The 17,594-nt window shown below is 38.3% G+C and overlaps 1 protein-coding gene across 1 annotated transcript; it reads right to left on the bottom strand.

Annotated features, from left to right (window-relative positions):
• Positions 1-9,771: 9,771 nt before the first annotated feature.
• On the bottom strand, positions 9,772-10,644 carry LOC138356948 (uncharacterized). The gene has a single exon (XM_069313483.1). It carries the CDS (start codon positions 10,642-10,644, stop codon positions 9,772-9,774), a length of 873 nt encoding a protein of 290 aa, XP_069169584.1.
• Positions 10,645-17,594: the final 6,950 nt, after the last annotated feature.

The following is a 17,594-nucleotide window of genomic DNA, read 5'->3' as shown; positions in this document are numbered from 1 at the left end:
ATCCATACTGGGTGAAGATCTTCAATAAGTGCTTCACAACCGTAGCAGCCGTAATGTTCTTCACTGGAACTGCTATGGGGAATCTGGTGGTAGGACACAGGATGGTTAAGATATTGGCGTTACCTGAACTGGTCCGAGGTAAAGGACCAACACAGTCTATAATAAGTCTGTGGAAAGGTTCCGCAGGCACCTGTATGGGAATCAGTGGCGCTCTGGGAATAGAGATGTTCGGTTTACCTGCCATCTGACATGTATGACACTGTTTGACGCTATTTACCATACCTGGCCAGTAGTAGTCTTGACGGATTCCATGGTAAGTCTTGTTGAATCCGTAGTGGGAGAGTGCTCCGTGGGCCAGGTGTAGAATAGTGGGCCGCAGGCTGGCAGGAATCACAAGTTGTTCAACGTTGGCCCAATCGTCCTCCTCCTTCAGTTTACTGGGTCTATATCTGCGGTAGAGCAAGTCGTTCTCTAGGAAGAACCCAGGAATACTGTCGGGTTGAGTCTCAGCCTGGAAAAATAATGGTGTTAAGGTAAGATCTTCCCTCTGTAACTTACGGAACTCCAACTTGGTCAGATTCGGGGGTAGTTTCTGAGGGTCTTGAGGGACAGTGGTAGCAGTAGAGTCAGCTGGCTGTGGTCGTGCGGCTTGTGCACGGGTGGTCACTAGAACCGGAGGAGAAACTTCATCACTCTCTTGAACCTTTGCTGGAACATACTCAAATATAGGGTTATCTGTCACAGAGGTACACACCTGGGGTTTGTCCATGACGATCAGGTTGGTCGGTTGCAGGTCTTCTGCCAAGTCGTTGCCCAGGAGAAGTTGCACCCCAGGCATGGGAAAAGGCTTTTCCCTGACGGCGACTTGGACTTCTCCGTTCACGAAGGGACAATCCAGGTGGACTCTGGCGAGAGGATAAGGAATGGTAGCAGTGAGGTCAGTGATGAAGACAGTTTCTCCGGTGTAGGCGATGTTGGGCACAGCCGACTTCAAGATGATCGATTGAAGAGCCGCTGTGTCCCTCAAGATCTTCAATTTGAAACGTCCCTCCGGATTTGAACCGTTGGCAGAGACAGTTCCAGTATACAGGTGGTTACTGAAAAGAAAAAGATCATTAACATGAACACCAACATTCATCACAGGCTTACCGGACTTAGGAGGAGTTGGTTTGGGTTTTTGCGTGTCGGTGGTTCCTTTGTATTGAGACTTACCACACTTATCTATGGTATGTCCATAGAGTCTACAATACTTGCAGTACAATTGCGAGCCAGCTTGATCGGTACTCACTTTCTCGTAACTGTACCACGACTTCTTACTGGAGGATGGTTCTGGTGTCAGCCGGTGGATGAGGCTGTAAGTGTCAGCCGACTTAGCACACTTCAGGTAGTTGGTTTCTTCTTTATATGCTAAATATAGACGGACAGGAGGCGGCACACGCCTCAAGAATTCTTCAACGAGCATCAGGTTGACGAGTTCTGCAAAGGTAGAGACATGTGCTGCTTCCAGCCATTTCATAAAATATCTCCTTTTGGTATTAGCAAACTCGAGAAAGGTAGTGGTACTTGCCTTCAGGTGGTCACGGAATTTCCTTCGATAACTTTCGGTGGAGAGAAGGTAGGCGTCCAACACTGCTTGTTTCAGAGTCTGGTAGTCATTCTCAGACGCCAAAGTACTGAGTGTGACTGCAGCTCTACCTGTAAGATGTACTCTGAGAAGTGGGGCCAATTGGTCGGCAGGCCAACGAAGTTGATTAGCAAGGGTTTCAAAGGTGGTGAAAAACACGTCAACTTCTGTTTCTACAAATGATGGCATTAACTTACTTGCATGTGATATATTAAGACTGATGGGAAGATTGGCAGTAGCTTGCTGGCGTTGAGCGAGGTGTGAAGTTTCCAACGCGAATTCTCGTTGACGACATTCCATAGCCAAAGTCGCTTGTTGTTTGTCATGTTCGTGTTGAATCTCCAATTGGCGTTGTTTTGCTTCAAGCTGTACTCGTTCCCGCTCACGGAGCATTGCAGCCTCACGTTCCTGGAGGGCGATTTCACGTTCGTGTTCTTCTTTCATCAAGGCAGCTTCACGTTCCCTGAGGGCGATTTCACATTCTTGTTCTTCCCTTCGTATGGCAGCTGCTTCCCTTTGCTGCTCACGTTCAATCTTGGCCAGCTCTAGTTTGAGTTTCATCGTTGCCAAATCAGTTTTATCTGCAATAAAGTAAGTTTCGTGAGTTTCAGAGTCTATCTTACCTTGCTCTAGGAAATGATCCAGTAACAGGTTGTGTATCTCATTTTTGTTGGCTTGGTAGGGAACTTCTAGTTGATACTCATGTGCAAGAGTATGTAATTCAGTCCTCTTGGCACGACTTAAAGTCCCTATTTCACCTGCTGGATCTGCACGGAAAGCTTGGAGACGAAACATGGTGAAATTAGCAAATAAATGCACAACGAATATACCGTTGTGATATAGTGAATGTCAGAAACAGGACAACGTGGCAACTGGTACCTATCCTGTGGAATCTTTAACAATTAAAGTTAAGTACAAGATGTTAAATGATTAATTAAATCAAGGTCGCAGGAAATCTTGTACCCGGTACTCATGTAAGAGGATAAGGGCAAGAAAATCCTACTAAACAAGTGAAACTGAGTTTCTAAAATAAATGAAACAGTTAATTGCCTCAAAAGTAAAATTGGTAGTCCAAGAATGTAGGCATACCTTGCCGAGTCTCTATAGGACATAAGCAAGTTTGCCCACTGAAATGAATATGATACAGAATTAGCAAACTTTTGTCATCTGAAAAAGAAAGCTAATTCCCTACCAATGTATGTATCATCATCTCTGACTGACGTGTAGGGGTGCGAGGTGTCAACTGGTGACGAGAACTGCTGCTGAGGTCCCAATTCAGCAACTAAAGTTCGTGCTAGAGGAACTATGGCCCTCTTTATCCTCCTATTGTCAGATTGCAGAAGATTAGGTGCACTTGACCCGGGGGCAGACCACAGTACCAGGGTACCAATATGATGATCTGCCGAAAATATGAGAAATATCCAACGGACAAAAGATGGTAAACACGAGTAATAACACGGAGGGAGAGATGACCAATTAAGAGTATGACTGAGGCCTACAGTCACCACGTAATCCAAAGTTGTCTCACCTTCACCATATGCTACTCTCGGAATGCACAATACACACAGCACCATATAAAATAAAATTGAATCTGAAAAATAGTAAAAGCTACGTTACCAAAGCCAAATACGCTTACCATAAATTACTACTTGGCACCAGTACCTGAGTGAAGCTACTCCCGGACAGGCCCCTTCTTTTATGTGACGGTAAAGCGTTGGTGTTCGGCTGTTTCAAAAGCAAGGGGCAGGGCCTCGTCACATAAAGAAAAAAAAAAAGAGAAAAGCTGGAACTTTCGTCTGTGGTAAGGTAATGGGAAGACACACAAAACACAAGTAAATTTAACAATGAAATTTTAATTACATTAGAAAAGCAAGACATGAATAAAATTGGGCATAAAAATGTAACAGACAAGTCAACAAACAAAATAATAAGAATAATCACTGGCAAATGAAAAGTTACGTTAAGACAAGTGAATAATAGCAAAATATATAATAGTGATGCCGGAATATTGGCTTCGAGCTGCCACCTCCCTTAGTACACGTAAGCCAAGGCTTAGTCTACCAATGAGACGTGTCAACTGCAAGGAGCACTGAGATATTCTGCCTTCTCTGGGTCGCTGTAGCCCAGACAGGGCTACCATCACGGTAGAAAACAGTTGCAAAAAGAAGAATAGAAATGAGACTAATTAAATTCGAATTATTTGAACCGATATCAGATGGAATAATAAATACATCTGGCATCCCACGCCTAGAGACCACTCTAGGATCGTCACGGAGCCCACAAACCAACATCAACAGTTCAAGAACTAATAGAAAGACTCCACAACATAAATTATCAAATAGGGAACAAATGCCATCACCTGCACACGAGACAATATGCATTAGATAACAGAGGAATTGAAGAAAATATGATACACACACTACCAAAAGAAGAAGGTACATTGCTCAAGATCATCGATATTCAAATACAACATGGCCGCAAAATGGACTTCATTAAACTCCTAGCCAAAAAGAACACTGAAGATATCCTTCGATCATACTGGGCAACAGAAAATATTGTTAAATATATATTGGACTATAAGATTAAGAATACGACTATTAGGGAAATGGTGGAACAAGGTTTGGTGATGGTTACTTTAATTTACAAAACAAAACAATGGATGGTACATAAGATTAAGAAGGTAACAATGTAATAAAACAAACTGTAAAATACTAACTTAAAAAATAAAAATATAACTAACTATACTTTTTTATTTATACTTTATATCGGATATTGGTACCTCACAGATATAACATCCAACAATTGGATTCTATTTCGGAACTCTATATCATCCGAGTATCCATTAACAGAACTTACAGTTTCCAAATTCCGACATCCAAAAAACATAAATTCTCTATAACCCACCCACCCAAATTAACGACTTCACAATAAATGTCAGTCAGCCGACATTCAAAGGGTAGGTGGGTGGGTTATATTTAAACAAAATTTTTGACTTAAAAATTTCGATAAGCGCGCTTTGCGCTTAGGATATCGGCTCCTTGCTGTAGTTGTGCATTTTCGTCCCAATAACCTTCTCTTGGAGGATAGTGATGTTCAGGTTTATAATCTGGGTATACGTTATATAGCACTTCACAATATTTTTCTAAAACTGGATTTAATTTTGTATTTTTTTCAATAAATACTTTTATTTGTTCTATCAGATGTTCACTAAATTCAGAGTCGGTAAGTTGTGTTTTTCTATAATGTTTTCGGTATCAGTGTCAGACATGTTGCCTGCACCTCCGAAGAAGCGAGACTGAATAGTGTCAGCCAGCCGACATTCTTATATACGCCCGGACCGCCCCCCCCCCCAAACCCCCCCTCCAGGCGGGGGGTGCGCATACGTTTCTGCGCATGTTGCATCTTAGATGCGACGCTAAGCGTCATATGCGCAGAAACGTATGCGCACCCCCCGCCAGGAGGGGGGGTTTGGGGGGGCAGTCCTGGCGTATATAAGAATGTCGGCTGGCTGACACTATTCAGTCTCGCTTCTTCGGAGGTGCAGGCAACATGTCTGACACTGATACCGAAAACATTATAGAAAAACACAACTTACCGACTCTGAATTTAGTGAACATCTGATAGAACAAATAAAAGTATTTATTGAAAAAAATACAAAATTAAATCCAGTTTTAGAAAAATATTGTGAAGTGCTATATAACGTATACCCAGATTATAAACCTGAACATCACTATCCTCCAAGAGAAGGTTATTGGGACGAAAATGCACAACTACAGCAAGGAGCCGATATCCTAATCCACATTGATCCAAGAAACTATCCCTATTACTATTGGCAACAAAAATCTTGGGAGGTAAGTAATTTGGAAACTCAGACATAACACTTCCGACAGTCGGCTGTCATATTGGTACCCATCCGACCCAAAATAATATTTTAAACTGACGTGGTACCGATACCAATAACATGTTTTTCTTTTTTCAGAAAAAAACGAGAGGGAGATAGAACTACCCCCGGATCTACAAGAACGCCAAGACCATCTGGAACAAATGCGAAATCGACTAGCAGGCCTAAGATCACAAAGAGCAGACATAATAAGAGATATAGACAGGTTAAGAGGGGAGCCTCTACCGCACGGAGCCCACAAACCAACATCAACAGTTCAAGAACTAATAGAAAGACTCCACACCATAAATTATCAAATAGGGAACGAACGCCATCACCTGGACACGAGACAATATGCATTAGCTCAGGATCTAAAGGCATACCGGGAACACCCAAATCAACCTCCTCATCCTGTTCAACCACACCATTCCCCAGCTGTGACGAATACAGGATTAACTGGGAGTTTGGTGATGGTTACTTTAATTTACAAAACAAAACAATAGATGGTACATAAGATTAAGAAGGTAACAATGTAATAAAACAAACTATAAAATACTAACTTAAAAAATAAAAATATAACTAACTATACTTTTTTATTTATACTTTATATCGGATATTGGAACCTCACAGATATAACATCCAACAATTGGATTCTATTTCGGAACTCTATATCATCCGAGTATAAATTAACAGAACTTACAGTTTCCAAATTCCGACATCCAAAAAACATAAATTCTCTATAACCCACCCACCCAAATTAACGACTTCACAATAAATGTCAGTCAGCCGACATTCAAAGGGTGGGTGGGTGAGTTATATTTAAACAAAATTTTTGACTTAAAAATTTCGATAAGCGCGCTTTGCGCGCAAAAAGTTCTCTTTTTTTTGGCCGCAATAGCATCTGAGATGCGACGCTCTGCGTCATATGCGGCCAAAAAAAAGAGAACTTTTTGCGCGCAAAGCGCGCTTATCGAAATTTTTAAGTCAAAAATTTTGTTTAAATATAAAATTTGAATGTCGGCTGACTGACATTTATTGTGAAGTCGTTAATTTGGGTGGGTGGGTTATAGAGAATTTATGTTTTTTGGATGTCGGAATTTGGAAACTGTAAGTTCTGCTAATGGATACTCGGATGATATAGAGTTCCGAAATAGAATCCAATTGTTGGATGTTATATCTGTGAGGTACCAATATCCGATATAAAGTATAAATAAAAAAGTATAGTTAGTTATATTTTTATTTTTTAAGTTAGTATTTTATAGTTTGTTTTATTACATTGTTACCTTCTTAATCTTATGTACCATCCATTGTTTTGTTTTGTAAATTAAAGTAACCATCACCAAACCTTGTTCCACCATTTCCCTAATAGTCGTATTCTTAATCTTATAGTCCAATATATATTTAACAATATTTTCTGTTGCCCAGAATGATCGAAGGATATCGATCATTAACAGAAAAAAGGTAATATCAATTACAGCACCTTTGATGAGCAGTCAGATAGGTCAGCACAAAACAGCCCCATTGCTAACATCAGCAATAGATCGAGCCAAACAAAAAACAAAGATGGAAAATGGAAAGGAGATCAACGGAAGATTGTATCAAATAAGAATATGGACAAAAACAGACAATATAAAATCACTCCTACTGAAACTGAAAGATACATCCCTGAGCAATATGCCAGAGCCCCTAAGAAATCTTCAACCAACAATCCAAGTGCACAAACTTTACAGGGAGAACAATATCATCCTAGTAACAATACAACTGATAAACATTTCGAGCAGAATACTAAGGCAGAGAATAGTGGACATAATATTGCAGGAATGCCAAGTACAAGATATGTTCCCAATGCAAGTAAACAAATACTTGCCGGACCTTCTAGAATTCAGCACATACATGAACAAGGAGAGAAATCAATCAACAGAATTTTTAACAGCAGTGATGATGAAGTATTTGGGAGACTCTGCTACATGGAAGACAAACTTCCAGAATATGGAACCCCTAGGACCAGTTATTCTCCTACATATCTTAAGGGGAAATATAGATCCAACATTAAAAGAAAACTTTGCTTCGAGAGTGATGAAGACAAAGGAGGAGAGAATGCAACAAAGAAAACTAATATTAGCACGTCTGGAAAAGGAAAAGCAAAACAGATTAGAATAGAACCAGATAGCGGAAGCGATGACAGCGGCAGAAACTATGAGCGAGACTTGGGAAACAGAAGAAGATCTCCAAGAAAACATCCAGGATCGCCAACAACAACATTCTGGTCTGGAAAACTTAGAACATTCATTATCCACACAAAACAACAGTGGGGAACTAAATCAAAACGATGAAACAAACCCAGCTTCATCTATGCAATACACGGCCTCGGAACAGACAGAGAACACAAACACGTCATCTACAACTCAGATCCAAAACAAAAATCTAGAAAAGTCAACAGAATCTTGGAATATATTGAAGCCAATCCAACAGAACGTTCAGAAGCACTTGCAACAGACGATGAAATTCATGATCAACTCCGATTCTTTTCTTATATCTGCCGTTGTGGTATCAAAACAACAACTAAAGTTGGAGTTGGAGTACCAGGATGGGAGTCATTCATAAAAGCACATAAATCATACATTGAACAATGCCTACCATTAGAGGAAAGTCTAGACTACCGCAACAATATGATTAACAATCGTCGAGCAGCAAAAATAAAAGGAAGAATATGAAGATTCTAAAACAAAAACATTCGCAAATCAATATAATGCAATAGAAGACATACTGAATAAATATAAACCATATAAAAAATCAAATTTGGTCAAAATACCACCAGAAATAAATGAGTCACTGTTCAAGTTATATGGAACTCACTATGACAGAGTACTGAAATCAGTATATGACATTTGGATTAGAAAACAGTTGAAAAGATTGAGAAAGCTATCATATATGGAAAGATTAAAAGAGGAATATGCCAATGATATACCAATAGCACTAACAGAACAGGACAAAATAGAAATTAAATATATCTTAAATATTCTATACAAAAATAAGATAAATTGGATTTGCTTCTTTGCGAGTTTTATGTATATTTATAACAAAACAGATCCAAAGAAAAATGTACTATGTCTAGAAGGTCCAACCAATACAGGAAAAACAATGATTATAAACCTATTGTTGGACAACCTGCAAGCAAAATTTATTTCTACAGTACACCAATTTTCATTGTCCACGTCTACTTCCTCTTGTTTTGTTGCCGTTTCGTCTCCTGATTGTTTTTCAAACATTAGTTTTTGCAATGGTGTACCATATCCGTATCTTTGGTAGAACTGTGTAGTTCCTTTATATTGATATTTTTCAATACTTTTTGTTTGCCAACCGCACTTTTCGTAAGATGCATCTCCCGTTGGTAATAGTTTAGACTGTTTCTGTGTTGCATGCCATTTGAAATCATCCACTTCTGGTTTAAATGTTCTATTGCAATCTATTGTTCTAGTGAATGTGTCTCCTATTGTCAGTAATTTTCGTGGTTGTTTTACCGCTCAATTATAGGCTATAGGTGTAATATCTTCTTTAACTGTCCAAGTTTGAACTGTTGTTCTTACAGGTACTTTGACTGTTTCAACTTCCGGTTCTTCAAATGCCCACAATATAACTGCATCATTTTAGTTGTGCCTGTCGTTGTTGTTGTTCTAGTTCTACCATTATAAAATGTTATTTTCCAACCAGCGTTGATTATCTTTGCATATGCAGCTTTTGGTGCCCAGTAGTCATACATATCATTTTCTGCTGTACACTGATGACCATAAAATTGTGTTGTATGGTCTAACATTGTACATATGAACTTTGAATCAATTGTTGAATTGTAGTCTGTAAAAGAGCCAGTTCTTCTTCTGAATTTATTAATAAATGGTATTTTGACTGATGTATATACGGGTATTGGTCGTGGATATGTTGTCGGATCAAAGCTTCGGCCATGTAGTACTCCTATGCCCTGTTCTGAAATTAAGATGTGTTTTAGATCAATGTCTAGTATTAATTATTCGATAACAAAAAATATTAATATTTATAATTACCTATAACATCAACTCCATCTCCAGCACTTCTTTTGACGCGGTGATTTCTTTCTTCATCAGGGTCCTCCTCCAGACTCCTTTTCATTCCTCTTCCAGTCTCGATACCAGCTGCCGGGGTTATAGGTGGTGTTAAATTTTCCATGTTCTAATGCGTGTGGGATAGCAGCTAGTGCCTGTGTCAGGGTCTCTTTTTGAGTGAGGAGCCATCTCTATAAGGTTGCTCCTTTTATAGTGGTCTCTAGGCGTGGGATGCCAGATGTATTTATTATTCCATCTGATATCGGTTCAAATAATTCAAATTTAATTAGTCTCATTTCTATTGCTTGTCGTTCATATCCTTCAATGTTCATTCCGATGTCTTCATTGCAAGGTATAAACCAAGGAAGACGTTCTACTAGTTCATGGCTGCTGTTCTTTACGTCAGTTTCAGTTTCTTGACCTCCCCAAAAGTTTTTGTATGTATTCACATTTGTCATAGTAATTGTAGGCTCTTCAAAAAGAACAGCTGTAGCTGATGTACAATTTGAAAATTGGAATCTATCACTGTCACTATTCTTTGCAATAGATGTTGCTTGCAGGTTGTCCAACAATAGGTTTATAATCATTGTTTTTCCTGTATTGGTTGGACCTTCTAGACATAGTACATTTTTCTTTGGATCTGTTTTGTTATAAATATACATAAAACTCGCAAAGAAGCAAATCCAATTTATCTTATTTTTGTATAGAATATTTAAGATATATTTAATTTCTATTTTGTCCTGTTCTGTTAGTGCTATTGGTATATCATTGGCATATTCCTCTTTTAATCTTTCCATATATGATAGCTTTCTCAATCTTTTCAACTGTTTTCTAATCCAAATGTCATATACTGATTTCAGTACTCTGTCATAGTGAGTTCCATATAACTTGAACAGTGACTCATTTATTTCTGGTGGTATTTTGACCAAATTTGATTTTTTATATGGTTTATATTTATTCAGTATGTCTTCTATTGCATCATATTGATTTGCGAATGTTTTTGTTTTAGAATCTTCATATTCTTCCTTTTCTTTTATTTTTGCTGCTCGACGATTGTTAATCATATTGTTGCATTAGTCTAGACTTTCCTCTAATGGTAGGCATTGTTCAATGTATGATTTATGTGCTTTTATGAATGACTCCCATCCTGGTACTCCAACTCCAACTTTAGTTGTTGTTTTGATACAACAACGGCAGATATAAGAAGAGAATCGGAGTTGATCATGAATTTCATCGTCTGTTGCAAGTGCTTCTGAACGTTCTGTAGGATTGGCTTCAATATATTCCAAGATTCTGTTGACTTTTCTAGATTTTTGTTTTGGATCTGAGTTGTAGATGACGTGTTTGTGTTCTCTGTCTGTTCCGAGGTCGTGTATTGCATAGATGAAGCTGGGTTTGTTTCCTCGTTTTGATTTAGTTCCTCACTGTTGTTTTGTGTGGATAATGAATGTTCTAAGTTTTCCAGACCAGAATGTTGTTGTTGGCGATCCTGGATGTTTTCTTGGAGATCTTCTTCTGTTTCCCAAGTCTCGCTCATAGTTTTTGCCGCTGTCATCGCTTCCGCTATCTGGTTCTGTTCTAATCTGTTTTGCTTTTCCTTTTCCAGACGTGCTAATATTAGTTTTCTTTGTTGCATTCTCTCCTCCTTTGTCTTCATCACTCTCGAAGCAAAGTTTTCTTTTAATGTTGGATCTATATTTCCCCTTAAGATATGTAGGAGAATACCTGGTCCTAGGGGTTCCATATTCTGGAAGTTTGTCTTCCATGTAGCAGAGTCTCCCAAATACTTCATCATCACTGCTGTTAAAAATTCTGTTGATTGATTTCTCTCCTTGTTCATGTATGTGCTGAATTCTATAAGGTCCGGCAAGTATTTGTTTACTTGCATTGGGAACATATCTTGTACTTGGCATTCCTGCAATATTATGTCCACTATTCTCTGCCTTAGTATTCTGCTCGAAATGTTTATCAGTTGTATTGTTACTAGGATGATATTGTTCTCCCTGTAAAGTTTGTGCACTTGGATTGTTGGTTGAAGATTTCTTAGGGGCTCTGGTATATTGCTCAGGGATGTATCTTTCAGTTTCAGTAGGAGTGATTTTATATTGTCTGTTTTTGTCCATATTCTTATTTGATACAATCTTCCGTTGATCTCCTTTCCATTTTCCATCTTTGTTTTTTGTTTGGCTCGATCTATTGCTGATGTTAGCAATGGGGCTGTTTTGTGCTGACCTATTTGACTGCTCAATAAAGGTGCTGTAATTGATATTACCTTTTTTTGAGGTACTAGCTGTTTTACGGGTATTTGGTTTGTCTCCGTTTTTTTCGTCTTCTGACGAGTTCGAGCTGCTACTGGAGTTAATCCTGTATTCGTCACAGCTGGGGAATGGTGTGGTTGAACAGGATGAGGAGGTTGATTTGGGTGTTCCCGGTATGCCTTTAGATCCTGAGCTAATGCATATTGTCTCGTGTCCAGGTGATGGCGTTCGTTCCCTATTTGATAATTTATGTTGTGGAGTCTTTCTATTAGTTCTTGAACTGTTGATGTTGGTTTGTGGGCTCCGTGCGGTAGAGGCTCCCCTCTTAACCTGTCTATATCTCTTATTATGTCTGCTCTTTGTGATCTTAGGCCTGCTAGTCGATTTCGCATTTGTTCCAGATGGTCTTGGCGTTCTTGTAGATCCGGGGGTAGTTCTATCTCCCTCTCGTTTTTTTCTGAAAAAAGAAAAACATGTTATTGGTATCGGTACCACGTCAGTTTAAAATATTATTTTGGGTCGGATGGGTACCAATATGACAGCCGACTGTCGGAAGTGTTATGTCTGAGTTTCCAAATTACTTACCTCCCAAGATTTTTGTTGCCAATAGTAATAGGGATAGTTTCTTGGATCAATGTGGATTAGGATATCGGCTCCTTGCTGTAGTTGTGCATTTTCGTCCCAATAACCTTCTCTTGGAGGATAGTGATGTTCAGGTTTATAATCTGGGTATACGTTATATAGCACTTCACAATATTTTTCTAAAACTGGATTTAATTTTGTATTTTTTTCAATAAATACTTTTATTTGTTCTATCAGATGTTCACTAAATTCAGAGTCGGTAAGTTGTGTTTTTCTATAATGTTTTCGGTATCAGTGTCAGACATGTTGCCTGCACCTCCGAAGAAGCGAGACTGAATAGTGTCAGCCAGCCGACATTCTTATATACGCCAGGACTGCCCCCCCAAACCCCCCCTCCAGGCGGGGGGTGCGCATACGTTTCTGCGCATGTTGCATCTTAGATGCGACGCTAAGCGTCATATGCGCAGAAACGTATGCGCACCCCCCGCCTGGAGGGGGGGTTTGGGGGGGCAGTCCTGGCGTATATAAGAATGTCGGCTGGCTGACACTATTCAGTCTCGCTTCTTCGGAGGTGCAGGCAACATGTCTGACACTGATACCGAAAACATTATAGAAAAACTCAACTTACCGACTCTGAATTTAGTGAACATCTGATAGAACAAATAAAAGTATTTATTGAAAAAAATACAAAATTAAATCCAGTTTTAGAAAAATATTGTGAAGTGCTATATAACGTATACCCAGATTATAAACCTGAACATCACTATCCTCCAAGAGAAGGTTATTGGGACGAAAATGCACAACTACAGCAAGGAGCCGATATCCTAATCCACATTGATCCAAGAAACTATCCCTATTACTATTGGCAACAAAAATCTTGGGAGGTAAGTAATTTGGAAACTCAGACATAACACTTCCGACAGTCGGCTGTCATATTGGTACCCATCCGACCCAAAATAATATTTTAAACTGACGTGGTACCGATACCAATAACATGTTTTTCTTTTTTCAGAAAAAAACGAGAGGGAGATAGAACTACCCCCGGATCTACAAGAACGCCAAGACCATCTGGAACAAATGCGAAATCGACTAGCAGGCCTAAGATCACAAAGAGCAGACATAATAAGAGATATAGACAGGTTAAGAGGGGAGCCTCTACCGCACGGAGCCCACAAACCAACATCAACAGTTCAAGAACTAATAGAAAGACTCCACACCATAAATTATCAAATAGGGAACGAACGCCATCACCTGGACACGAGACAATATGCATTAGCTCAGGATCTAAAGGCATACCGGGAACACCCAAATCAACCTCCTCATCCTGTTCAACCACACCATTCCCCAGCTGTGACGAATACAGGATTAACTGGGAGTTTGGTGATGGTTACTTTAATTTACAAAACAAAACAATAGATGGTACATAAGATTAAGAAGGTAACAATGTAATAAAACAAACTGTAAAATACTAACTTAAAAAATAAAAATATAACTAACTATACTTTTTTATTTATACTTTATATCGGATATTGGTACCTCACAGATATAACATCCAACAATTGGATTCTATTTCGGAACTCTATATCATCCGAGTATCCATTAACAGAACTTACAGTTTCCAAATTCCGACATCCAAAAAACATAAATTCTCTATAACCTACCCACCCAAATTAACGACTTCACAATAAATGTCAGTCAGCCGACATTCAAAGGGTTTTATATTTAAACAAAATTTTTGACTTAAAAATTTCGATAAGCGCGCTTTGCGCGCAAAAAGTTCTCTTTTTTTTGGCCGCAATAGCATCTGAGATGCGACGCTCTGCGTCATATGCGGCCAAAAAAAAGAGAACTTTTTGCGCGCAAAGCGCGCTTATCGAAATTTTTAAGTCAAAAATTTTGTTTAAATATAAAATTTGAATGTCGGCTGACTGACATTTATTGTGAAGTCGTTAATTTGGGTGGGTGGGTTATAGAGAATTTATGTTTTTTGGATGTCGGAATTTGGAAACTGTAAGTTCTGCTAATGGATACTCGGATGATATAGAGTTCCGAAATAGAATCCAATTGTTGGATGTTATATCTGTGAGGTACCAATATCCGATATAAAGTATAAATAAAAAGGTATAGTTAGTTATATTTTTATTTTTTAAGTTAGTATTTTATAGTTTGTTTTATTACATTGTTACCTTCTTAATCTTATGTACCATCCATTGTTTTGTTTTGTAAATTAAAGTAACCATCACCAAACCTTGTTCCACCATTTCCCTAATAGTCGTATTCTTAATCTTATAGTCCAATATATATTTAACAATATTTTCTGTTGCCCAGAATGATCGAAGGATATCGATCATTAACAGAAAAAAGGTAATATCAATTACAGCACCTTTGATGAGCAGTCAGATAGGTCAGCACAAAACAGCCCCATTGCTAACATCAGCAATAGATCGAGCCAAACAAAAAACAAAGATGGAAAATGGAAAGGAGATCAACGGAAGATTGTATCAAATAAGAATATGGACAAAAACAGACAATATAAAATCACTCCTACTGAAACTGAAAGATACATCCCTGAGCAATATGCCAGAGCCCCTAAGAAATCTTCAACCAACAATCCAAGTGCACAAACTTTACAGGGAGAACAATATCATCCTAGTAACAATACAACTGATAAACATTTCGAGCAGAATACTAAGGCAGAGAATAGTGGACATAATATTGCAGGAATGCCAAGTACAAGATATGTTCCCAATGCAAGTAAACAAATACTTGCCGGACCTTCTAGAATTCAGCACATACATGAACAAGGAGAGAAATCAATCAACAGAATTTTTAACAGCAGTGATGATGAAGTATTTGGGAGACTCTGCTACATGGAAGACAAACTTCCAGAATATGGAACCCCTAGGACCAGTTATTCTCCTACATATCTTAAGGGGAAATATAGATCCAACATTAAAAGAAAACTTTGCTTCGAGAGTGATGAAGACAAAGGAGGAGAGAATGCAACAAAGAAAACTAATATTAGCACGTCTGGAAAAGGAAAAGCAAAACAGATTAGAACAGAACCAGATAGCGGAAGCGATGACAGCGGCAGAAACTATGAGCGAGACTTGGGAAACAGAAGAAGATCTCCAAGAAAACATCCAGGATCGCCAACAACAACATTCTGGTCTGGAAAACTTAGAACATTCATTATCCACACAAAACAACAGTGGGGAACTAAATCAAAACGAGGAAACAAACCCAGCTTCATCTATGCAATACACGGCCTCGGAACAGACAGAGAACACAAACACGTCATCTACAACTCAGATCCAAAACAAAAATCTAGAAAAGTCAACAGAATCTTGGAATATATTGAAGCCAATCCAACAGAATGTTCAGAAGCACTTGCAACAGACGATGAAATTCATGATCAACTCCTATTCTTTTCTTATATCTGCCGTTGTGGTATCAAAACAACAACTAAAGTTGGAGTTGGAGTACCAGGATGGGAGTCATTCATAAAAGCACATAAATCATACATTGAACAATGCCTACCATTAGAGGAAAGTCTAGACTACCGCAACAATATGATTAACAATCGTCGAGCAGCAAAAATAAAAGAAAAGGAAGAATATGAAGATTCTAAAACAAAAACATTCGCAAATCAATATGATGCAATAGAAGACATACTGAATAAATATAAACCATATAAAAATCAAATTTGGTCAAAATACCACCAGAAATAAATGAGTCACTGTTAAAGTTATATGGAACTCACTATGACAGAGTACTGAAATCAGTATATGACATTTGGATTAGAAAACAGTTGAAAAGATTGAGAAAGCTATCATATATGGAAAGATTAAAAGAGGAATATGCCAATGATATACCAATAGCACTAACAGAACAGGACAAAATAGAAATTAAATATATCTTAAATATTCTATACAAAAAACAGATAAATTGGATTTGCTTCTTTGCGAGTTTTATGTATATTTATAACAAAACAGATCCAAAGAAAAATGTACTATGTCTAGAAGGTCCAACCAATACAGGAAAAACAATGATTATAAACCTATTGTTGGACAACCTGCAAGCAAAATCTATTTCTACAGTACACCAATTTTCATTGTCCACGTCTACTTCCTCTTGTTTTGTTGCCGTTTCGTCTCCTGATTGTTTTTCAAACATTAGTTTTTGCAATGGTGTACCATATCCGTATCTTTGGTAGAACTGTGTAGTTCCTTTATATTGATATTTTTCAATACTTTTTGTTTGCCAACCGCACTTTTCGTAAGATGCATCTCCCGTTGGTAATAGTTTAGACTGTTTCTGTGTTGCATGCCATTTGAAATCATCCACTTCTGGTTTAAATGTTCTATTGCAATCTATTGTTCTAGTGAATGTGTCTCCTATTGTCAGTAATTTTCGTGGTTGTTTTACCGCTCAATTATAGGCTATAGGTGTAATATCTTCTTTAACTGTCCAAGTTTGAACTGTTGTTCTTACAGGTACTTTGACTGTTTCAACTTCCGGTTCTTCAAATGCCCACAATATAACTGCATCATTTTAGTTGTGCCTGTTGTTGTTGTTGTTCTAGTTCTACCATTATAAAATGTTATTTTCCAACCAGCGTTGATTATCTTTGCATATGCAGCTTTTGGTGCCCAGTAGTCATACATATCATTTTCTGCTGTACACTGATGACCATAAAATTGTGTTGTATGGTCTAACATTGTACATATGAACTTTGAATCAATTGTTGAATTGTAGTCTGTAAAAGAGCCAGTTCTTCTTCTGAATTTATTAATAAATGGTATTTTGACTGATGTATATACGGGTATTGGTCGTGGATATGTTGTCGGATCAAAGCTTCGGCCATGTAGTACTCCTATGCCCTGTTCTGAAATTAAGATGTGTTTTAGATCAATGTCTAGTATTAATTATTCGATAACAAAAAATATTAATATTTATAATTACCTATAACATCAACTCCATCTCCAGCACTTCTTTTGACGCGGTGATTTCTTTCTTCATCAGGGTCCTCCTCCAGACTCCTTTTCATTCCTCTTCCAGTCTCGATACCAGCTGCCGGGGTTATAGGTGGTGTTAAATTTTCCATGTTGGAATGCGTGTGGGATAGCAGCTAGTGCCTGTGTCAGGGTCTCTTTTTGAGTGAGGAGCCATCT

The sequence above is a fragment of the Procambarus clarkii genome, chromosome 75 (assembly GCF_040958095.1).
Source record: "Procambarus clarkii isolate CNS0578487 chromosome 75, FALCON_Pclarkii_2.0, whole genome shotgun sequence".
NCBI lineage: Eukaryota > Metazoa > Arthropoda > Malacostraca > Decapoda > Cambaridae > Procambarus > Procambarus clarkii.
This window is presented reverse-complemented; position numbering and strand designations above follow the sequence as displayed.